Source organism: Sciurus vulgaris (assembly GCF_902686455.1).
Source record: "Sciurus vulgaris genome assembly, chromosome: 15".
Taxonomy (NCBI): domain Eukaryota; kingdom Metazoa; phylum Chordata; class Mammalia; order Rodentia; family Sciuridae; genus Sciurus; species Sciurus vulgaris.
Window position 1 is genome coordinate 4,380,123 of NC_136476.1, and position 25,541 is coordinate 4,405,663.

The 25,541-nt window shown below is 33.6% G+C and overlaps 1 protein-coding gene across 3 annotated transcripts in view; it reads left to right on the plus strand.

Annotated features, from left to right (window-relative positions):
* The window catches only part of GKAP1 (G kinase anchoring protein 1), a 58,929-nt gene that overhangs the window by 7,095 nt on the left and 26,293 nt on the right, over nt 1-25,541 (plus strand). For all 3 annotated transcript variants that reach the window (XM_079112331.1, XM_079112332.1, XM_079112333.1), the window contains exons 3-7: nt 2,219-2,477; nt 3,296-3,439; nt 13,368-13,445; nt 15,234-15,357; nt 18,292-18,314. In XM_079112331.1, the coding sequence (XP_078968457.1) occupies nt 2,262-2,477; nt 3,296-3,439; nt 13,368-13,445; nt 15,234-15,357; nt 18,292-18,314 (585 nt within the window). In that variant the 5' untranslated portion in view covers nt 2,219-2,261. The remainder of the gene's footprint in view (nt 1-2,218; nt 2,478-3,295; nt 3,440-13,367; nt 13,446-15,233; nt 15,358-18,291; nt 18,315-25,541) is intronic.

Genomic DNA, 25,541 nt, shown 5'->3' on the forward strand with positions numbered 1-25,541 from the left:
CAACTTAAAGCAGAAAAATTGCTTTCCTGCTCAAGCTATATGTGTATCATTAGTAAGGGCACCTTTGTTCATTATAGTTTGACTGTCACATCTGGCCAGTGGTGACTCCCATCTCAATATACGATTTCACACTCACAAAAGCAGGGAAAGGAGAACATGGTGAAACACCAACTTAAAGCTTTTTAAAGCTTATATTTCATTGGCCAAAGTAGGTAATTATATATGACTTTCAATAGGAAAGTGATATATAATTCCTTCTTCAGGGAGGGGCAGTGAATATTTGTGAGCACTAATAGAGCTGCCACTTAGAATTTTTAGTCCTAACAGTTAAAATTAAATCTAGTGATAGTTGAATAGCTGAGTGGGCTTATTGTACCTAAAGTGCTCAAAGCAACTAAAACTTTATATAGGATAATTTTAATAAGACATGTTGAAGTTGAAGCAGAGTTATTTTTTCCCACAGTTTTTTGAGTCTGGAATTTCTTTTTAATTTTTGTAATATTTTCTCACTTATAATAATTTATAAGGGATAAAAAAGTATAAATTTATAATTTATACTTGTAGGAAAGGTTTAAACCTAAAGATATGTGATATATCAGATATATCAGTGTGATGTCATCTCTGTATATTGTGATGTTTTCTCTTGACTTACATATTCTGGATACAGGAACAATGGGTCTTTACATGGCATTATACTAAAAATACTGTGATTGAATGACTGCTAGATCACATCTTCAAATATCATCTCTTATGATTTTCTTTATTATACTGAAGAAAATGGAAAGATGTCCAAATATTTTTCTGGATTCTTAAGATGAAAGATTTAATACATGCTTATTTTTGTTCTCTCCTTAAAACATACAAAGTAGAGCATGTGATTAGCTTTCAAAATGGACATCAGTGATTCTCACCTCCGAGTAGTCACCTCTGCATAATCCTCTCCCACACTGAATAGTAGACTAGTGATTTGTGAGATAAGAAGAAATATATGTGTAACAAAATATTGTGGCAATGACAGCAGCTAGTTCAGGTATGAGCACTGAGCACTGTGACTCAAGCCAAATATGATATAAGGAAAGCAAATCAATAAACACAAAAATCAAAATGGTAGTTATATCTGGATGGTGGCAGTGGGAGAATGCTTTTGGGGAGAGACATAGGATAGGGATTGATTAACATTCTGTTAATCTTGGTGCTGGTACTTTGAGCATTCATTTTTTTTTTAAAAAACTCTACTTCAATTTTTATGTACCTATTTTAAAATAAAAATGAATTTCTGAGTTGCATAATCTATTAAGAAAGTCTGTGCTGGGACTGTACAGTGGAAGAGCATTTGCTTGGCATGCGTGAGGTCCCTGGGTTCAAATCCAAGCGCCTCAAAAAAGTGGGGGTGGGGAGGAAGAGAGAAGGAAATGGTAAGCTTCAAAAGATCACTGTTCTGGTCCTGACTCTACCACTAAATTATAGAATGATCTTAGGCAAGTCACTTAATCAATCTAAACTCCATTTATTGTATTTGCAAAATTAAGTGATTTGGACTTGAAATTTATTAAAGGGCCTTTATCCTTTCCAAGTCTAAAAGTTTCTTGAAATGCTAACAGCACTAAATGAAAACCACACTTACCTATGTTTGGATTAGTAGGGTGCACAGAGACTAGTGAACTAAAAGCTAATGTGAAAGCCAATTTTGAAAAGTTTTTGTTTTTGTTTTTTTTGGTTGAGGGAATTGAAGCTCTTTATTTTGCTCTCAGTTCTAAGCATGGTCTCTTGAATCAAATGTTTTAAATTTAAGCATTTTGAATGTAAGAATATTCTTTTCTATGCCCTTTTAAATTTTCTTGGAAGTTGAGGGTAAACATGTAGTTGGACTTCCTGTATCCAGCGTCCTTTTCTATCATAAACCATGTTGATTTAGAATGTTTTCCACTAATGTGTGTATATATTACATCAATATTTAAAAGGGAAGAAAAAAATTTTTTTGCAACTCTTATATGGAAAAATGGGTACATATTGATGGTAGTCTTGCAGTCTGTGAAATATCAATATATCATTTTTCTTTTGTATAATTTTATATTATTTACTTGTTAAAAAGTATGTTATTGCCAGTGGGACTGTGGTTATGAATCCAACAATTAATAAATCTGACATGAAGTGAAATGTGTGCATATATATTCGTTCTATAATCTAGAACAAATTTTATGCTTCTCCCTTCCTACAGGAATTATTCTTGACAGAAGTATTTTAAAAGAAAAATCTGTACCATGGCCTCAGCAGTACTTAGTTCTGTTCCCACTACAGCCTCTCGTTTTGCACTGTTACAAGTGGATAGTGGCAGTGGTTCTGATTCTGAACCTGGAAAAGGCAAAGGTCGGAATACCGGAAAGTCTCAAACTTTAGGAAGCAAATCAACTACAAATGAGAAAAAAAGAGAGAAAAGAAGGAAAAAGAAGGAACAGCAACAGAATGAAGCAAATGAGGTAACAGTTATATTTGTGTTCTCTGCTTTCCCTAGAGATAGTAAAGCATCATAGGGCAGGTACCATCTTGTTCATGTGGGTATTCATAGTACCTGATCCCTAGATACTCAGTAAATGTTACTTCAATGAATGGATGTAAATTTATGAGTACTTGAAGTCAAATGTAGTGAACATTTTTTAAATGCCTTTTTTTCTTGACTGTAGAAACTTGCATATTCATTTCAAAAGGTGATCTATTTAAACTTTTAAATTTGTATTGTGAACTGTATTTTGCGTGTTAAAAGCGTGCTTGTTTTACTGTTTCCTACCTTGTATATATACTACTCTTTAATAAAGAGGAATCATTAAAATGGTGGTAATATAGAATTAAATCCATTTTCACTTAATCATTTTATCTTTAACTCTACCAACATTTGAAGTGATAGCAAAGTTTATACTCTACAAAGATTATAAAAAACACAGATAAGGAGTGGGATATAGATTAGTGGTAGAATGTTTGCCTGGCATGTACTAGGCCCTGGATTTGATCCCTAGCACTGCAAGAAAAATAAAAAAGTAAACCACCTTAAACTAGTCACTCATGCTGGCTTAGGAGACTGAGGCAAGAAGATCACTTGAACCCAGGAATTTAAGGTCAGCTTGGGTAAGACTGTCTCAAAAAATTAAATGAAAAAAAGTTTAAATTAAATCTACAAATTATTTTTGTTGTGTGAGTTAACACAGTGAATACAGTAGAAGTTTAAAAATATCATTTATCTTTTCAAATTCCAAGAAAAATCATTAATCAAGGTATAAGATATTTTGTGTTTGTTTTATAGCTCAGGAATCTTGCTTTTAAGAAAATTCCCCAGAAATCCTCCCATGCCATTTGTAACACGCAACATGAGCTTTCATTGTCAAACCCGGTACAGAAAGATTCACGAGAAGAAAATTGGCAAGAGTGGAGACAAAGAGATGAACAGGTACAGCTAAGTAAATAATTTTACTCTCTTTTTCAGTGATTTGGAAAATTTTTAAGGTGGCAGTGCATCTGAATTTATATTGCCCTTGTTCTGAGGAGCACTTTGTGTTAGATTCATTGACATGTGTTGGCTGTGTTTTTTTTTTTTTTTTAAGTTGTAGATGGACACATCCTTTATTTATTTTTATGTGGTGCTGAGGATTGAACCCAGTGCCTCACACATGGTAGGCAAGCACTCTACCACTGAGCTACAAACCCTGTCCTGTTTGCTGCTTCTAATAACAGATTTTTTTTAATCTACTAGAAAAACTGATTGATTCATTTATCATTTATGTTAGTTTTGGTACTTCAAAGCAGTCCTATCGTGGTGTTTTGTTGTCATTTTGGGCATTTTTGGCACTGGGGATCAACATAAACACATACTCTACCCCTGAACTACATCCCTAGCACTGTGTGTGTGGTTGGTTTTTTTTTTTTTTTTTTTTTTTTAAAAACCCATCTGCTTTTTGATGAAGAAAGGAAGGGTAGAAGAACAAGATTAAATTATTTTAAATTTTAAAAGACACATTTATAGAGCTAGAGGTCTATAATACTTACTTGACAGTTTTGTATAAAAAGAACTTTGAGGGGAGCTTCCTTTTTTAACCTTGATATAATATTGTTGATAGCATTTGTTTATTTAACCTACTTACATGACATTTTGTTGTTTTATAATTTTATTTAATACCATTAATAGCAACCACACAAATTAATTTATTAAGACCAATAATTTTTTTGTTGTGTGCAGAAAAATAACAGACTAAGCCTGGAATGTACTCTAGGAGATGCTATATGTATAGGAAATGAAAGGTTGTTTATTTGCTATCTATTGTTTGATCAATAGGGAATAGATATTGTTCTAGCAGATGTTTGGTCTGTTAGAGTGGCTATTCCTATCTTAGGATATTAGTTCTAAGAGAAGTAGATAACACTGTAATAAGCTTTTAACATAAACTATGTTAATTGTAACATTTTCTTTAGGATTTTGAATTGCGTTAGGCCCATCTTTATGAGGGTCAGTTATTACTCTAGACCTGTGCAGTAATGTCTCTAGACATTGATTGGATAAAGCATCTTGTACTATTTCTAGGGATTGGTTTCTTTTTCTCTCTTACATGATATTCATTGTGACTAATTCTTAATTTAAAGTGTAAATCTTATAATAAGCTGCTTTTTTAGACAGTAGTAGCTACCAGTGTCCTCACCAGAGAGAATTTCTCCTAATGGCCTGAAGGTTACTAGAAAACTGAAGAAAAACTCAAAATTCACCAGAATCAATTTCATGCAATATGGGAACTTTAGTACAGGTATCTGATATCCTTTCTTCTCCTTCCACTGATTGCTGTCACAATGACCTGGTAATTCTGAAAAGTAATTAAGTTGAATTGACTCTGATGCTATAAGGATGTAATGCAAGGACCAGAAATTTCTCCTGAGTACACTATTTATGGGTCATGTAGAAAGACCTGGTACCTTATTTAGAAGTCTCACCTGGAGGAAAATAATCAGGGCCATGGAAAATAGAATAGAACCTTGAATAATTACACCAAGAGATGAGGAAGAGATAAGTACAGGCCTTGGAACCAATAGACAGTATGTCACTTGGATTGTATTTTACTGTGAGGAGTCATAAGTTTCAAAAGTAGCTACATTTGGAGGAATCAGGAAGTAACTGTAGTAGGCAAAAAGTAAACAGTATGTGGTGTGTGTTCTCCCGGACACAGTAGGAATACAGCACTAGAAGAAATACAAGTATAAAGAGCTGAATCTGACAAAAAACTTTACCTGATACGTGGCAGCTTATTTCAAACAAAAGGGAAATTATGCCAAAATAAAATCTATTCTTAAATCACTAGATTGATAATGCAAATTTTGATGAACTAAACCTCAGCATTAAATCTGAGAGCAAGAATTAAGGAGCAACCAGTACTAGACAGTAAAGAAGATCCATTGTACCTTATGAGATTAACCTCATGATTAATCTCATGTCAGCTAAAGAAAAGTTTCTGGCACAGAATAGGAAAAGAATATTGTCCTTAGTATCCAGAGGGAAAACATCCTTTGGAAAAGATTTACTGTAACAGAAATTAATTTTAATAACAATCAAGGACTAGAACATTTTATAAAAGCCAAGGTGGGGGGGATAGTTATATAACAAGGTGAGATAAGATAATGGACTGAAATGAAAAAGTGGGTGAGAAACAGGATTTGAAAGGGAGATTGGTGAATTTAAAAATTTAAGAAATAAGTAATATCAGATTTTTTAAAAACATCATTAGAAGAACTAAATATACCTGGAAGAAAATTGAGACAGTAATATGAAAGAAAATTTGTGATAAATTTTGTCAATAAAATTTACATGATAGATTAGAGAACACTGAAATGAGATCAGAGAAACAATTAGTGTTCCTAAAATCAGTAGAATGAAGAAAGATGTTAAAGATAATGTTGACAAAAGTTTCTTTAATCTTTAGATTTAAATTTAAGCTTGAAAAAACTAAAGCCAACTTTAGGTCTTTTAAAATTTTAATTTGAAGAATGAGAAATAAGGAAATGTTACTATAAATATATGCACTGAAGAAAAATAGTTTGCCTGCAATGAAAAATCAGACTGGATATTTTATTTCTTATTTGTTCTGTTTAGTTTTCATGACAGTAGAATGTATTTTGACCTATCATACATACATGAAGTATAACTTCCTATTTTTTTGGTTGTACATGATGTGGAGTTAAACTGGTTGTGTATTCACATATGAACATATGAAATTTACATCTGATTCATCCTACTGTCTTTCCTAATCCCATCCCCATTCCCTTCCCTTCATTCCTCTTTGTCTAATCCATTAAATGTCTATTCTTCCCTCTCCCCACTTATTATGTGTTAACATTGGAATATCAGAGAGAAAATTCGATCTTTGGTTTTTTGGGATTGGCTTATTTCACTTAGCAGGACAGTCTCCAGTTCTATCCATTTACCGGCAAAGGACATAACTCCATTCTTTATGTCTGAGAAATATTCCATTGTGTACACATATTACATTGTTTTATCCATTCATCTACTGAAGGGCACCTAAGTTGGTTCCATAGCTTAGATATTTTGAATTGAATTGCTATAAACATTGATGTGGCCGTGTCACTATAGTATGCCAATTTTAAGTCCTTGGGTATATGCTGAGGAGTGGGATAACTGGGTCAAATGGTGGTTTTCAGAGGAATCTCCATACTGCTTTCCAGAGTGGTTGCAGCAGTTTGCAGTCTCACCAGCAATGAATGAGTGTACCTTTTTCCCCACATTCTCACCAACACTTATTATTGCTTATATTCTTGATAATTGCCATTCTGACTGGTGTGACATGAAATCTTAGAGTAGTTTTGCTTTGCATTTCTCTAATTGCAAGAGATGATGAATATTTTTTCAGAAGTTTGTTGATCGATTGTATTTCTTCTTCTGTGAAGTGTCTGTTCAGTTCCTTAGCCCATTTATCAATTGGGTTATTTGTTTTTTTGGTGTTAAGTTTTTTGAGTTCTTTATATATCCTGTAGATTAGTGCTCTAACTGAGGTACATGTGGTAAAGATATTTTTCTCATTCTGTAGGCTCTCTTCATGTTATTGTTTCCTTTGCTGAGGAAAAACATTTCAGTTTGAATCCATTCCATTTATTGATTTTTTTTTTTTAAACTAGGGATTGAACCCAGGGACTTCAACCACTGAACCACATGCCCAGCCCTTTTTATATTTTATTTAGAGCACAGGGTCTTGCTAAGTTACTTAGAGCCTCACTAAGTTTCTGAGAATGACTTTGTAACTTGCAGTCCTCCTGTCTCAGCCTTATTAGCTGCTGGGATTACAGTTGTGCACCACCATGCTTGGCTCCATTTATTGATTTTTTTTTTTTTTTTCATTTATTGATTCTTAATTTTACTTCTTGTGCTTCAGGAGTCTTGTTGAGGAATTCGGTTCCTAACCTGACATGACGAAGATTTGGACCTACTATTAGGCCCAGAGTCTCTGCTCTAGTGTCTAAGTCCTTGACCCACTTTGAGTTGATTTTTGTGCAGGATAAGAGATAGACATTTAATTTCATTTTGTTACATATGGATTTCCAGGCTATCTTTTCTCCAATGTATATTTTTGGCACCTTTGTCTAGTATGAGATGATGCTGTGTTTATGTAGGTTTGTTTCTGAGTCTTCTATTTTGTACCACTGGTATACATGTCTATTTTGATGCTAATACCACACTGTTTTTGTTACTATTGCTCTGTAGTATAGTTTAAGGTCTGGGAGTATGATACCTCCTTGCTTCACTCTTCTTACTAAGGATTGCCTTGACTATTCTGGGTCTCTTATTCTTCCAAATGAATTTCATGATTGCTTTTTCTATTTCCATAAGAAATGTCATTGGAATTTAATAGGAATTGCATTGTATCTGTGTAACACTTTTGGTAGTATGGCCATTTTGAAAATATTCATTTTGCCTATCCAGGAGCATGGGAGATCTTTCCATCTTCTAAGATCTCCTTCAATTTCTTTCTTTAATGTTCTATAGTTTTCTTTTTTAAAATTTTTACTTTATTACAATACCTTTTTACTTTTTTACAATACCTTTATTTTATTTATTTGATTTTTATGTGGTGCTGAGCATCAAACCCAGTGCCTCACACATGTAAGACAAGTGTTTTACCACTGAGCTATAACCCCAGCCCTGTGTAGTTTTCATTGTAGAGGTCTTTCACCTCTTTTGCTAGATTGATTCCCAAATAGTTTATTATTTTTTTGAGGCTATTGTGAATGGGGTAGTTTTCTTTATTTCTCTTTCAGAGGATTTGTCCCTGAGTATAGAAATGCATTAGATTTATGGGTGTTGATTTTATATCCTGCTACTTTGCTGAATTCATTTATGAGTTCTAGAAGTTTTCTGGTGGAATATTTTGGATCTTCTGTATAGAACCATGTCCTTGACAAATAGTGATAGTTTTTCTTCTTCTTTTCCTATTCATATCCCTTTAATTTCTTTTGTCTCTCTGATTGCTCTGGCTAGAGTTACAAGGATGATGTTGAATAGAAGTGGTGAAAAGAGGGCATCCCTATCTTATTCCAGTTTTTAGGGGGAATGCTTTCAATTTTTCCCCATTTAGAATGATGTTGACCATGGGCTTAGCATAAAAGGCTTATACAATCTTGAGGTATGTTCCTCCTACTACTAGTGTTTCTAGTGTTTTGATCTTGAAGGGGTGCTGTGTTTTGTCAAATGCTTTTTCTGCATCTATTGAGATGATCCTATGATTCTTTAAGTCTGTTGATGTGATGAATTATGTTTATTGATTTCCATTAGTTGACCCAACCTTGCAGCCTTGGGATGAACCCCAATTGGTCATGGAGCACTATCTTTTTAATATGTTTTTATTACCAGAATTTTATTGAGAAATTTTGCATCTGTTGTTCATCAGGGATATTGGTTTGAAGTGTTCGTTCCTAGATGTGTCTGTGTCTTTGGTTTTGGTATCAGGGTAATTCTAGCCTCATAGATTGAGTTTGGAAGGGTTCCCTCCTTTTCTCTTTCATGGAATAATTTGAGGCATTTTGGTGTTAATTCTTCTTTAAAGGCTTTGTAGAATTTAGCTGAGAATCCATCTGGTCTCAGGCTTTTCTTGATTGGTAGGCTTTTGCTGGTGTCTTCTGTTTCATTGCTTGAAATCGATCTGTTTAAATTGTGTATGTCCTGCAACAGTTCAGGTAGATTGTATATCTCTATAAATTTGTTGATGTCTTCAAGTTTTTCTATTTTATTTGAGTATACATTTTCAAAATAGTTTCTAATTATCTTCTGTATTTTAGTAGTATCCATCATGATATTTCCTTTTTCATCACGAAGTTTAGTAATTTGAGTTTTCTCTGTCTTTGTTAGTGTGGCTAAGGGTTTATTGATTTATTTTTTCAAAGAACCAACTTTTTGTCAATTTTTTCAATTGTTTCTTTTGTTTCCATTTCATTAATTGCAGCTCTGATTTTCATTATTTCCTATCTTCTGCTGTTTTGAGTATTGATTTGTTCTTCTTTTTCTAGGGCTTTGAGATTTCCTTTTTAAAATCTCTGCCTCTTTATTGAAGTGATCTTTTACTTCCTGTATTTTCTCTCCAGTACCATCCTTTATTTCGAAGATCAGTCTAACTATGTATTTTCTAAACTCCTTCTCTGACATTTCTTCTGTGTTGTCTGTGGATTCTATTGTTGGAACATCTTGGTTTGTTTGTGGAACTTTGCTTGTTTTTTCTTGTTTGTGTGTCTTCTCATCTAATGGTATGGAGTCAAGGCAGTACAGATTCTGTAGGCTTTTAGTGTCCTTGAAGGCTTCCTTACCTTTAAGGGGGAGACCAATATTAACAGCCCCCAATGCACACTATATACCACCTTAAACCAAAATGCTCCTATTAAGTTGTTTACAGTTTTGTCACAATAGACAGAAATGAAGTATTCAATTATTGTCTACAATATAAAGAGTAAATTTGCTAAAAGGGTTTAGCATTTCAAATGATAGGCAGTGAGGAAATAGAAGTAGTTAGTGTAAGATGTGATGTTTATGAGGGAGGGGGAGAGAAGATAGAGGTAAAAATTTATTGTAAGAGCAAGGGAGGAATTAGTAGAAGTTGGCTGTTAGTATGAGAGAAGTGAGAAAGAGAATTCAGGGAGACAGGGAGGTAAGAGAAAATAATATGTACAGGTTTTTTTTTTAAAAAAGTAAAAATATAAGTATACACAACAAAACTGCCATATACTATTCAGACATCCCATTCCTCAATAAATTGATGCATGAAAAATATTCGGATTCAAAGGTGGTAGATTATGAGAGAGAGGGCAAAAAAAGAAAAAAAGAAAAAGAAAAAAAGAAAAAAAAAAGATGTCTCAATGGAAAATTGAATGATTGCTTCTGTTGGCTTTCAAAAATTTTCTTAGTTTCCCTTCTCCACCAATAGGTGGGGTCATCTGAAGTTTGATGTTAGGTCCAGTCCAGTGAGTGCCAGACCGGTTGGATGAGTGAACTGATAGCAAAATGCCCTCACAACTCTTACAGTCCTCCCACCCTTTGTAGCTAGCCCCTTCTGTCTCTGCACACTTCAGGACTCTGAGCTGGAGACAGCCAGGTTTTCTCCAGTTTCTTCAACCTGTGCTCCCCACAGGAAACTGCCCTTCATCTCCAGTTTTCCACAGGCTTGCCAGACCCAGACTGGCCCACGAAAACCCAGCTGCAATCTGATGGACCTGGACTTCAGCTTCCCCAGGCCCTGTCTTGCTGCAGTGCCAAGATATTAGTGCCCTTTGAACTTGCAGAGAGACCACCACTAGGGATACGTTCACACAAAGGAGCAACCCTGCAACTAAGCAGCCAGATGGCAGCCACTACCACACAGAGCAGAAAGACCTCAGGTGCAACCAGACCTGCAGGTACCCCAATACATCTCAAGACCCTGGCCTGAGTCCCCAGACTGAGTTGGCCTTGCCTCAATATGGTGGCGGCAAACCCGCAGGCCCTGGATTGTTGTTCCAAGATGGTGGCAGCTGCATGTAACCAAACCTGTTGGTACTGTGACAGTGGACTTCCAGCGGTCTGTGGGCAGTCTGCAGGTTAATGGCAGACAATCTGTGGGTAGACGTCAGATGATGGGTGATGGGTGGGTGAAAGGTGGTCGATGGGCATGTAGAAGCGGCAAATGGTGGATGATAGGTGAAATCAGTGAGTGATCTGCATTCAAAAGGCAGGCGGTATGCTGTCTGAGGGTGAGTGATCATGGCTGATGAATAGGGTAAACAGCAGGGGATTGGTGGGCAGAAAAACAGTATTTCCTCTGCTTGAATCTTGAGTTATGGAGCAACAACAAATACAGCCTTCCTCTAGTCTGCCATCTTGGATCTCCTGAATTTTAAAAAAAAAAAAAAAATTTTTTTTTTCATATATTTGTGACCATTCATATTTCTTCTGTGAAGTTCCTCCTGGAGATTAATGCTCTATCTGAGGTGCAGGTGGCAAAGATTTTCTCCCATCCTGTAGGCTCTCTCTTAATGTTCTTATTGTTCCCTTTGCTGTGACAAAGCTTTTTAGTTTGTTACTATTCCATTTATTGATTTTTTATTTTACTTCTTGCACTTTAGGAGTTGTTGAGGAACTCAGTTCCTAAGCTGACATGATGGAGAGCTGGGCCTACTTTTTCTAAGTGCTTGATCCACTTTGAGTTGAGTTTTGTGCAGGATGAGAGAAAGGGGCTTAATTTCATTTTGCTACATATGGATTTCCAATTTTGTGAACACCATTTGTTAAAGAGGCTATCTTTTCTCCAATATATGTTAGAGTGCCTTGTCTAGGATAACTATTTTTAGGTGGGTTTGTCTCTGTGTCTTCTATTCTGTACCATTGGTCTTCATGTCTGTTTTGGTGCCAATATCATGCTGTTTTTGTTACTGTAGTTCTATAGTATAATATTCATCTGGTATTGTGATGCCTCCTGCATCACTTTTCTCAATAAGGATTGCTTTGGCTATTCTGGGCCTCTTATTTTTCCAAATGAATTTCATGATTGCCTTTTCTATTTCTGTGAAGAATGTCATTGGACTTTTAATAGGAATTGTATTAAATCTGCATAGCACTTTTGGTAGTGTGGACATTTTGACAATATTAATTCTGTTTAAGAATATGGGAGAGCTTTCCTTCTAAGGTAGGAAGGGAGTTCTAATTAGTACTGTTTTTTATATCAGGCGGATACTATGCTAGGTACTCCACATGTATTGCAACTTTTTTTTTTTTTTTGGTGCTGGGGATTGAACCAAGGGCCTTGTACATGCACTTTACCTACTGAGCTATCTCCCCAGCCCTGAATTGCAACTTTAAATCATTCGAACTACACTGTAAGGTTAATATTCCAATTTCTTCTTTACATATGAGGAAAATGGAATCCAGAGAAGTTTGGTAACTTGTCCAAAGTTGTAGCTAGCATAGGTAGAGCAGGTATTTAAGTTTTGCATCTCTGTGATCTCTCAAAGTTTAGTTTTTTCCACATCTCTCAATTAAAATTCACTTTTTATCAGGATGGCTGATTACAGTGACTTTTTTGTTGTTGTTGTTTTCAGAATCTGAAGTTTAAATCAGTATTGTTTACTTTTATACTGAGTTTATAATTTAGTGTTAGAGTGCTTTTCCAGTATACACAAGGCTGTGGGTTTGGTCTACAGTGCTGGGAAAACAAAAAGTAAATTTAAGCTCTCAGTTGCTACAATTATAATCAGATGGTGGGGAGAGCCATGTTTTTTAATTTAAAATTCCCATTTCATTTAGTTTTTATCATTTGTTTAGAATCATTTGCCTTATTATTTAAATTCTTTGAGTTAACATGAAAAATAGTAATGATGTTTTGCAAGACTTCTAACTTTTTAATATGTTCTCCTGCCCACTAACTTATTTTTTGAATATTAGAATAAAAGACATAATTGAAAATAACAACAAATTCCCTTTCCATAAGTAAATGTCAGAAATATGGATTAAAAGTTTAGTGACACTGGGCGCAGTGGCGCACTCCTGTAATCTCAGTGGCTCACTCCTGTAATCTTAGTGGCTCAGGAGGATTGTGGGTTCAAAGCTAACCTCAGCAATGGCGAGGTGCTAAGCAACTCATTGAGATCTTGTCTCTGAATAAAATACAAAATTGGGCTGGGGATGTGGCTCAGTGATTGAGTGCCCCTGAGTTCAATCTTTAGTAACAAAACGAAACAAAAAGTTTAGAGACAAATTGAACCACTACTTGTTTTCTTTTCCATATTGTCACGTGTCATGTTGTTTTACTAATGTGGTGTAATAGTGGTATGATGCTGTCATCACTTTATTGTGAAACTTTTTTTTTTAGCTGACATCTGAAATGTTTGAAGCAGATCTTGAGAAGGCATTGTTGCTAAGTAAATTAGAATATGAAGAGCACAAAAAGGTATTTGTTTACTTATTGATATTTTAAAAGTTTTAAGTGATTGAGGCTAGGACTGTCCTTTCTGAATTTTATATAAAAGTTTTGTGTGGGAATATAACTGTGCTAGGGATATAACCCAGTGGTAGAATACTTGCCTAGTGCATGTGAGACCCTGGGTTTGAGCTCCAGAATTTCAAAAAAATAAAATAAAATTAGATAAAGATTATCCAAATTGTCATCATTGTAACAATATTATCAAGAACTTTTAATAATGGAGTTACTCTTCAGGTTTTGAGAGAATGTAAACATGTGGGCTAAGCTTTCTGTAATGATTTGGAATGTTGAAGAGTTCTTCCAACCAAGGTGAAGGGAAGAGAGGGAGTAAAATTCACAACAGATAATTTAATTTTAAATGAACATAAAATATAGGTACATGTAGGGAGTCTGGGGGTTTGTAGCTTGATGACAAGAGATTCAATCCCCAGCACCCCCCCCCAAAAAAAAAAGATTTAAAAAGTTTAAGTAAAAATTAGAACTACAGTACTCCAGTCATTCATTAAGATACTTTTGCCAGAGATACAATGCTGTTAGCTAAAGTAAGTGGGAGATAATTTCTGACATATTGGCCTTGTAAACTCAGTGTTTATCACTGAGGTTTATTTATTCGGTTGTGTGCTGAAATGGGTCTTATATCTTATGACTGTAGAAGCATTTTAAGTAAAAAGTAGTGTTGGTTTCCAGTTTCTGTATTTAAATTGAGCAGTGATTATCTTCATATCATTTAGCGTTCTAGTCTTTAACATTTATTGGGATTTTGTTGGTTCATTAAATTAATTCAACTTGCAGTTATTCATTGGTTGATCATAAATGGGTCCTGGTCATGTTTAGGTCTTTTTGGCCATGTTATGGTACATTAACAACCTTATCCAAGATGAAAGGAAGAAAGGAATTAAAATTCATGGCAGATGATTTTTCTGCTTAATCAAAGTTTAATGGAAAAGGTTAAAAGTTGCTAGTAAAGTGACTACCTTTGTATAGTATATGTGTTAGTTTCATTTTCCATATCTCTTTTCCTGTTATTTCAAATAATAGAGAATGATTATAACCCTTATTGTTACCTGTTCACATATAATAATCAGTAACTAAAAAATGGATGCAGCTCACTTTTATTGTGATTCAATCATTTAAATGTTTCTTTCAGGTTATACTGAAAAGATCTTCCTGTATTGCTCCTTAGGACATAAAACTATCAGATAGAATATCACCACATAATTATGATTTGCTCTGGTTTAGATAAATGTTGAATTTCTAAACATGAAAGGATTAGCTGTATTCTTAGAGGAGGAATACAGTAAATGGTATTGGCATTCTCAGGGAAGGTGTGGCAACAGCAGCTACATTTTTAGGAGGGTTAGATAAAGAAGCCATTGAAGTCAGAAATGTATTGAGAAAACCAAGATGTGGTTGAAAGAAAAAAAGCCTTTTGGATTAGTGGTTAAGAGGAGGTTGACCTTAATTTTAAAGAAAAACAGAAGCTAGATTTCAGTGGTGTGAGAATGTACTGTCTTAAATTTGGTTCTGAATGGAAAGAGGTTATAGATAAAGGTAAAATATTTTTGTTTCTTTTGTAATGTAAGTTGTGAGAGGTTGAGCTAAATAGGTCTTTTATAAAATTTACACAATTTGATCAAGTTTTGATTTTTCAAATCTGCTTCTTATCTTTAAAATAAAACTTTAAGAAACTCATTACTTATTGGCCAGTTGATTTTATAATTCATAAACCAAACAATTATTGATAATTCTTTCTAGGAGTACGAAAATGCTGAAAATTCTTCAACTCAGCCAAAAGTTGTGAATAAAAAGGATAAAAGAAAGAATCATCAGGGAAAAGACAAACCTCTCACAGTATCACTAAAAGATTTTCAATCTGAAGGTAATATATATACAATATCTGTTATGCTAGAACCATAATTGTCTTTTCCTACTTAAGTTGTAAGTACTAATTTTTATAAAAATTGTTTTCTAATGTATCATTTAAAATGTAAACCTGCTTCTTAGTCTGTTTTGTGTTTTTATATTAGAATACCTGAGATTGGATAATTTATAACAGACATAAATTTATTGATTCGGTTTTGGAGGCAAGGAAGTTCAGTATCAAGGTGCCAGCATTTGCAAGGACCTTCTTGCAGCATTGTCATGTGGAAGAAGGCAAGAGCAGGAGAGAGCAGGAAGGGGCCAAACACACTTTTATAACAAGGCATCATTTCTACTTTGTGAGGGTGGAACTCTCATGGCTGAATCACCTCTTAATACTGTTTCAATGAAAATAAAATTTCAGGGCTGGGGAGATAGCTCAGTCGGTAAAGTGCTTGCCTTGCAAGCACAAGGCCCTGGGTTTGATCCCCAGCACCGCAAAAAAAAAAAAAAAAAATTTCAAAATACATTTTGAAGAGGACAGACAAACCATAGCAATCCGTTTAGAAAATAAACTTTTGGGTATTAGGATAATTTAAAATCAACCATTAAAACTTTATAAAACTCAGTAAGTACTTATCTTTTTGTATTTTTGAATTTTGTCACTATTCTAAAACTTTCCAAAAATAAAAATTGGCATTTGCAGTTTCAGTGACCTTAAAATATATTATTATTCATACATATAAACTGAAATGACCAAACATTTCAACCATTATCGATCAATCTCTTCACATTATCTGGAATAATGTGAAAATAAAATAATAATTTAGAAAATAAAATACAAATATCGGAATGAAACTTATTTCCAGAAAACTGTTTATAACATCATTTGTATTCATTATCAAACAGTGATAGAGGGAATTATAATCCTCCATTAAACTTTTGAAGACAGATCACAAAGCACATCCTTTTAAAAAAAAAATATATATATATACACACACACACACACACACACACACACACATATATTTTAGTGTAGATGGATACAGTACCTTTATTTTGTTTATTTATTTTATGTGGTCCTGAGGATCAAACCCAGGGCCTCACACGGTGAAGTTAGTGCTCCACCACTGAGCCACAACCCCAGCCCATGCTCATAATGTCTAATATGGGAAATACCTTACCTTGTGCTGTACAATATGGTAGCCACTATTCATGTGTGCCATTTTAAATATAAATTAATTTGAAAGTGTAGCTCCTGAGTTACATTACCCACATTTCAAATGCTCAATAGCATTTGTGACTAGTAGCTTCCATATTTTCCCAACTGTAGATAATTACCATCATCACAGAAAATTTGAACAGTGCTTGGGTATATAATAGAATAGTTGCTGACCATATGAGTGGCTACAGAATGATTTGTTTCGTTCACAAGAATTCAGCCTTAATATTTTCAACAGTTCTATGAGTATAAATGCTATTATAGGAATAATTTAAAAAAATAAAAATGAAAGATCTAAACACTGTTTTCAAAGCAAGCCTTTCTGTGAAACTAGTAATGAATTTAGAGGATTATTTTGCTTGCTTTTGAGGCTCAAGAGTTTTTCCTATAGTCTGCCTCTGAGTAATTTGTTTTACTTCAGGGTTACAGGAACATACATGCGGGGCTAGGGATATAGCTCAGTTGTTAGAGTGCTTGCCTAGCATGCTCAAGGCCCTGGGTTCAATCCCCAGCACCACCGAAAAAAAAAAGTGCATCTTCAGAACACCCATGCTTGTTAAAACAAAATGTCTTATTTATTAGTAAGAAAGATTTCATATAAGAAATATATTTCACTAAAAATTAGCAGAAATATGAAAAGAACTATTTAAAACTCCTAATTTATTTTACATGTGTTTGATTTCTTAAATAGTATATACATTTATTAGCTACATTGGGAAAACCATCAGTAATAATATGTTAAGGGAAGGTATGCAGTATTTGTAAGTCATGGTTATCACAGTTGTGATTCTTCCTCTGACTCTGGTATCATATTGTATGTTAAGTAAAACAGGCCAAAATAATGGCCATGTGGCCTACCAGGATTTGGTAATTTAATGTGAACCTTATGATTTTGGCCTTTACTATGTTTATAGACTTTATTCTGATGAAAAGATGTTTTAGAGACCTGTACCATCTTTCATATTTTTGGTCAAAAGAAAGCTATTAAGTTTTTAGTCCTTGAGAATGTAAAGTTTCTGCTGTACACAAAAAGCTTTATTATTAGATATCCTGATCATTTCCAATTTAAATAAGAATACTAGCTCCCTGCTTGTACTTTAGATGCAGCCTCTATCTGGGTATATTCCTTTATGTCTTTCTTTCCTTACCTGATCTTAGTAATTCCTTTCCTGAAATGCATTGTTTCTGAGTCAATGACTTACTTCATCTAAATATGTTTTTTTGAGCTCATTTTTATATTCTGTGAATTTATATCAGTATTTAGGGTTTTATTCTTAGTACTATCAAGTAATGATGATGTGTATTTTTAAAATAGCTTACGTTTTAAAGGATAAAAATTGCTGCCCTACTCTGTTTCATTCAACAAAGGAAATCTAATTTATTTTTACAGTTATGGTACTCTTAAGTTGATATTGAACATTTGTGTCTCCTCAACTTTCTCCCTCCTGAAATTTTATGAAACCATGAAACCAAATAACTGAATTATGACACTCACTAAAATTTAATACTGTCCCTTGGTATGGGTGGCATTTAACTAAGATACAAGATCCTGGTCCCTAAGCTGAGCAAATTAGTAATTATGTCCTGAATTTTAACATCTTAAACCTAGAAAAGTAAATCCAATATGAGTCCTAGATAACCCTTTATAATTTTTAGTTTTAGTTATATGCTAAAACATTTTATATGTTAATTCCCTTTAATGAAGTTTCATTTTTTATTTTTCATTTACAGATCATATTAGTAAAAAGACTGAGGTAAGTTTGGAACCATCTTATATTCTAGAAAACACTGTTGATTTTAAGAATTACAGTTTAAACATTTAGCAGTCAGTTTTGTTTGAGACATAGCTGTTTAAAGGATAATCCATAGGTTTGTTTTGATTGAACCCATTAGGTTTTGGCATTTTAAGGATAGAAAATATAGGATAAAAATACTATTTGCATGAAGCATAACAACATTTGGGTGTATTATCCTAATTTGTGTGTGTGTGTGTGTGTGTGTTGAAAGTATGTGCACATGGGCCAAAAGACTGCCATGTGTGTACCAAACTTGAAAGTCAAAGGAAAAGTGTCTTATGTTTTAATCTGTATGAAAATCCTATCCTGGGACACCATATCTCAGGTATTTTGAGAATTATGGAAATTGTGAGTTGAACTGATTTCTATAGGTATCTGTGGGTAAGAATAGTCTGATTATATGCTTTTCCACCTTTCATCATTGAAGAGTAATATTGCCTACATACTTTCCTAGTGTTATAGGTCCCTTTCTTCTAAGATTCTATTGCTGCCTCTACAAACCTTTTAGAATTGAGAGATGTTATAAAATATCCTCTTCTGTTGAGGAAGATAGTAATAAAATATTATAGTTCTTTTGGTTTCTTAAAGTAATAATTTCCAAGTTTCATTATTCTTGTGTTATATATGCTTTATTGTTAGTGATTTCAGTGATTAATTTTTTTTCATGGTCAGATTTCACTTTAGAATATTCTGTATATTTTGTGTCTGACCTTTTTGTTTTGTTTTGTTTTGTTTCAGGCATTTGCTTGCCAAATTAGGAAAATTTAATCAATCGCTTAAAACCACATCTGGGGCTAGGGATGTAGCTCAGTGGTATCATACTTGCCCGTGTTCAGTCCTCCATACTACCATAAAAAAAGAAAACCACATCTAAATAATTGACTGTATTAATAATTTAGTTTGTGACTATACCTACAAACACAAACCTGATTTGTTGTTAAAACAGATGGTTGAAATTCTTTTTGAAGTTATTTACCCACTGATACTATTTCTTAGATTAAAATTTAAATGACCACATAGTTAGACTGTATATTAAATCTATGTTCAAAAGTAGAAATGGTTTTAGAACATTCAACTTATAAATTTCAATTTACTTTTACCCATTGAGCAATTTGGGAGATAGTTTTAATTCTATAAGCTGTTCCATGCTTGATTTTCCTTCTTTTATGATATGAAAGATAAACAAAAATGCAGACCAGCAGGATCTTATCTATTTAATATGTTCAAGATGAGTTGTATTTAAACAAGCATCTGTATGGGGAATCATATATTTTGCCCTGCATTATTTTAGAACTGTGTCCTATCCTCAGTTATTAAATTTCATATGTAATAAAATTCATTATGAAGAATCCTTATGATTTACAAGGTTTGTATTTTATTTTTTATTGTAAACAAATGGGATACATGTTGTTTCTCTGTACATGGAGTAAAGGCATACCATTTGTGTAATCTTTAATTTACATAGGGTAATGTTGTTTGATTCATTCTGTTATTTCCCCCCCACCCCTCCCACCCCTCTTTTCCCTCTATACAGTCCTTCCTTCCTCCATTCTTGCCACCCTCCTTAACCCTAACCCTAACCCCTCCCCCCCAACCCTCCCCCCCCCCCCATATGTCATCATCCGCTTATCAGCAAGATCATTCGTCCTTTGGTTTTTTGGAGATTGGCTTATCTCACTTAGCATATTAAGTTTTGTATTTTAAAATGTAGTCTGTAACTTATTTCCTACATAACTATTTTAAGAAATTAGTCAAAAGAATATGTAATTCACTTCATATTTTAATGCTTGTTAAAAGCATGTCACCTTTATGTTCCTTTTCTATTAGTGATATTACATGTTGAGTGCCCCTTACCTAAAATATTTGGAACCAAAAATTTATTTCTTGTATTGGAGTTTAAAATATTTGCATAGACTTTTCCCTAATCTGAAAACATTAAGTGTTCCAAATTGGATGGAACATTTTGGATTTCAGATTTTTGGATTAGGAATTCTCAACCTGTACTCACTTTTTGGGACTTAAATGTTACAGTGATTTCACCCTTGCTGTAGGAATTTAGAATAACTTCATCTCCCCCACACCAGAATATCCAAAAAAGAAGACTGAAAATATTTGTTTGAACTCTAAGATGAAATATTTTTTGTTCCTATAAATGTACTAATCTTTGTTACATTATATTCTGAATAATTTTAATATTATGTATAATATTTATAAAATTATATAATGTTATATAATGTTATTATATATTAAAGTGATATAATATTATAATGTTATAATTTTATAAATATTATATATTATATAATGTTTTAATTATTTCTATTCCTGGTATGTTACTTATATCAGGAGTTTTTTTTCATCATTACTCTAAAGTACCTAACCTCTTGTTAGAATAATATTCTTACCTACTACCCCTTGTAAATCAGATATTTATTTGGGTAAAATTCAAATCACTTTTTAATTTTTTGATAGGTGATTTAGGGATACTTGAACTGAATGTACGGAATGGGGTACAGTTAGTGTTTCTTCATTAAATATTCAGGAGATGTTGACAACCAGTGGTCCACCCGTGTCCTTTGCTGCAGTATAAATAAGAATATCTCAAGAGAATTCTAGTCAAGCAGAATTAATAACAGAGTAGTTGCTTATACAGATCTCTTTATAAAACCTCAAAGAATCATGACTTTTAAGAAATGTTATTTGATTCTTAAAAGTTTTTTTAATCTTAATTTTTCTAAATCTTAATATGTTTTAAAATTCTGGTCTTGCTGGGAAAGGTATCTCATAGTCAATCCTTTCTCTTCAGACTCACTTTAATCTGACCTTTCTGGCTCCAGTCTTAGTATAGTTGTATAACTTTAGAAATTTGTGATCATGAAGTCTTAAAATCTAAAGTAAGGTCTTCAGTATTCTTGAATAGACTGTGGCAGAATACCCAAGAAATTATAAGAGTGGTTACCAAAGGAGGTGGGGATGGGGAGGTCCTGGGACAGGGATAGGAGAAAAGGCTTTTCAAAGTATAAGTTTTTGAATTTTTATCATGTCTGTGCTATAAATTTTTTATTAAAAATTAAAAGGACTGGATGACGGGAAGAGCTAAGGAACAAAATCAATCATGTGTGACTTCATAACCTGTTTTCTTCTGATTGTACTGTGCTTCCACTATGGTTGATTATATGAGTTTGAATAAGTTATTTATTTTAGATTCTGGTATATTATGAAAAATAATGTTGGATCTGTTAATTTTCTTAAGTTATGATAATTCATCTTTATATAATTAAATAATAAAGATGCAGAAAAGTAAAATGGTTAATTAACTATTGACTGTTAGTTATAGCTACCAAAATCCTAGTAATGTAGGCTATCAGAATTTAAAAGCATATGTATTTAAACTGGCTTTTAAATATCTCACCTAAAATCTGGCTCTACATAAATTTCAAGCCATGTCTTAGTCTTCATGGGCTGAGTTTATTTTTGTTCCCATTAGCTCTCTGGTTTTGAGTAACAGAAGGCCAACTCAATCCAGCATAAGCACAAAATACATACATACATAAAAATGCTCATTTGGTTCCTATAACCAAGTCCATAAAAGAATAGGGTGCCTCATAGTTGACTGGATCCAGATATTCCAACAGTTTTAGAACTCTCCATTTCACTCACTACTCTTAGTTGCTTTGTCTCAGGACAGATCATATGAATATGTGAGAATCTCAGGATTATATCTTTATAGTGTTTCTTTTAAGCTGTTAGTTTTTTAAAAATCTTTTTTTTTTAAGTTGTAGATGGGCACAATACCTTATTTTTATGTGGTGCTAAGGATCGAACTCAGTGCCTCACGTGTGCTAGGCAAGTACTCTACTGCTGAGCTGCAACCCTAGCTCTGTTAATTAGTTCTTGAGACAGATTCAAATTGTTTTCTTAAGTAGATGAAGGAGGCATGAGTGTTTCCTAGGGAGTATATTTTCTATCAAATTAAGGGTTGTAGAATGTTTGTTTATTTTTATGATATTAAAACTGATTAGTGGCTCTAATACCACTCTCCAATAAAAGGAATCAGGACTCAGAGAAATGACTGCTTTTAGGACTTTGACAGGAGATATATAAGATGAACCTGGAGCATCTTGTAGTACAACAAAATGAGAAAGTGCTCAAAAAAACAAAAGATTGATCGATGCCTGCATCCTCCAAAAAAAAAAAAAAAAAAATTGGGGGCATGTCAGAAGGACAGTAGGAGCCACTAAAATAACTCCAATGGTCAGAGCTGAGATAATTTGAGAAACAAAGGAAATAACATATTAAGTATAAGGTATATATTTATGAATCAGTAGTAAGTGATTGAATAAATAAATGTGAGAAAAGAGACAAATCTTCTACACACAAAAATTCCAAATAGTTTATGTAGGTATTCTCCTTCCAGTAGATGGAACTTAATAACCTCCCATATCCCCTTGAGTGTGGGCTTTGCTTAGTGGCTTGATTCCAATGGTTAGGTTATGGAAAGGAGGGAAAGTAACTTACACTGGGGAATTCTGGTAAACACATTCTTGACCAGGTGATAGGTGTTAATGTTATTAGTCATTTTGATAGCATATACCCTTGATATGATATAATAACACCCCACCTCTGTGATATTCCTCAAAACCTAAAACTCCAGGCTAACCATGAGAAAACATCTGACAAACCCAAATCTGTGTACATTCGATGACCAGTATGAACCAAATCCTCAAAACCATCAAAGTCATCAAAAACAAAGTTGAGAAACTGCTGTGGAAAAAGGAATCTAAGGACACATGACATCTAGATTTAGTATGGTATCAGGATGGGATCCTAGAATAGAAAAAAAGCATTAGGGGAAAATAGTGAAGTCTAAATAAAGTATGAAGTCTACTTATAATAATGTACCAGTTTTGGTTCCTTAATTGTAACAAATGTACCATAATAATGTAAGATGTTAACAACAGGGGAAAACCAGTAAGGGGTATGGGGGAACCCCCTGTATTATCTTGCAACTTTTCTGTAAGTCTGTTTTAAAATAAAAAGTTAATTTAAATAATCAGTGGGGTGCAAATGTTATCAGCCATTATAAAGCTTCTCATCAACCTTTAAGTCAATGCTTTTAGCAGTTATTGGTTTTTATTTTCTTGATTCATTATTTCCTTAGAGCTTATTCTCCTTTAAATTTTTACTTTAAGAATAAATGCATTGGGGCTGGAGTTGTGTCTCAGTGGTAGAGCACTTGCCCGGCATGTGTGAGGCCCTGGGTTTGATTCTCAGCACCACATACAAGTAAATAAAAAGATCCATTGACAACTACAAAAAATATTTTTTAAAAGAATATATGCATGTAGTAATAACTAAGTGGTAGAGGAGGGTTTTCGATGAAAACCAGTCTTCCACCTTAGCCCTTGCCCTTCCTGTACTACTTTTTTTTTTTTTTTTTTTTAACTAGGCTTGAACCCAAAAGTAGTATACCACTGAATTACATTCCCAGCCCTTTTTTATTTTTATTTTTCTATTTTGAGATAGGCTCTCACTAAGTTGCTTAGGGCCTTGCTATGTTCCTAAAACTGTCCTGGAACTTGTGATCTTCCTACCTCAGCCTCCTAAGTTGCTGGTATTATACAAATGTTCCACTATACCTGGCAGCTCCTAAACTACTTTTAAAAATCCTTTTTGTATTTTCAAGATTGACTCTTTTTGCCAAGCACACAAAAGTATTGAGTTTTTCTGAACAGACTGTATTTTTTCATACTACTTTACCTCCCATGTATTCTTTCTTCTCTATTTTTCTTTATCTGGCTAACTTGACCAGAGAGTCACTGACCAGAGAATACCATCTTGCTTTAGAAATTAGCCATAGGGTCACATTTTCCTGGAAGCTTTCCCCAGTTGTGATCTTATTTAGCTGCCCTGAACAGCCTGTTTAAGAACACTAAACTCCTTATCATTATTTTTCCCATAGCTTTATTAAGGTAAAATTGAAGTACAATAAAATGCACCCATTTGAAGTATGTACTTTGATCAGTTTTGACATGTGTATAACCAATACAATCAATATAAAAAACATTTCCATTACTTTTTTTAATTTGAAATCATGCAGACTGTTTCCTGCATAATTTATTACATTAGAAATCAATCACCTTAAGATATATAGAACCCCACCCCCACATGTCGACTATTTCAAAATTAAATGGCACACTTTTAAGTATCTCAGAGGTCAAAGAAGAAAGCACAAGAAAACTTAAGTGTTTTGAACTAAGTGATAATAAAAGCTTAAAATATCAGGATCTCTGGGATAAAACAGTACTCAGATGAACATTTATAACTTAAAGTACTTGTATCAGAAAGAAGCTAGAATAACAATCAAGTTATTTTCAAATTATGCAGTAGGAAGGAAAAAATAAGAGTATGAGCAGAAATATATGAGAAGAAATAATACAGCTAAAATTTGATAAAAAATAAGTCTAATCAAGAAAAAAGCAAGAACACAAAAATTAATATCAATGGAAAGGAGCTATCAACATAACCCTACAGATGCTAAAAAATATATTAAGGTAATATTACAATTGTATGCCAACATATGTGATAGCTTACCTAACATTGTCTATATTAGAAAAGGATACATATGCTCCTGAGAAGAAAGTGCATTCAGTCATTGATGGATGAAATATTCTGTATGTGTCCATTAAGTCTAAATTATCAATTGTATTTTTTACTTCTATAGTTTCTTTATTTAGTTTTGTTTGGAGGATCTATCCAGTGGTGATAGAGGCATGTTAAAGTCAGCCAATATTATTTTGTTGTGTTCTGTTTGATTTTTTTAAATTGAGAAGGGTTTGTTTGATGTACATAGATGCTCCATTGTTTAAGGCATAAATATTTGCGATTGTTATGTCTTGCTGATATATAATTCCTTTAAGCAGTATAAAATGGCTTTTGTCCCTTTTGATTAACTTTGGCTTAAAGTCCACTTTATCTGACATGAGGATAGAAACCCCTACTTGTTTACACAATCCATGTTAGTGAGATTTTTTTCCCCCATCCTTTCATCTTCAGTCTGTGGATGTCTTTGCCCATGAGGTGAGTTTCTTGGAGACAGCATATTGTTGGGTCTTGGTTTTTAATCCAATCTGCCAGCCTGTGTCTTTTGATTGATGAGTTTAGACCATTTAATGTTCAAGGTTATTA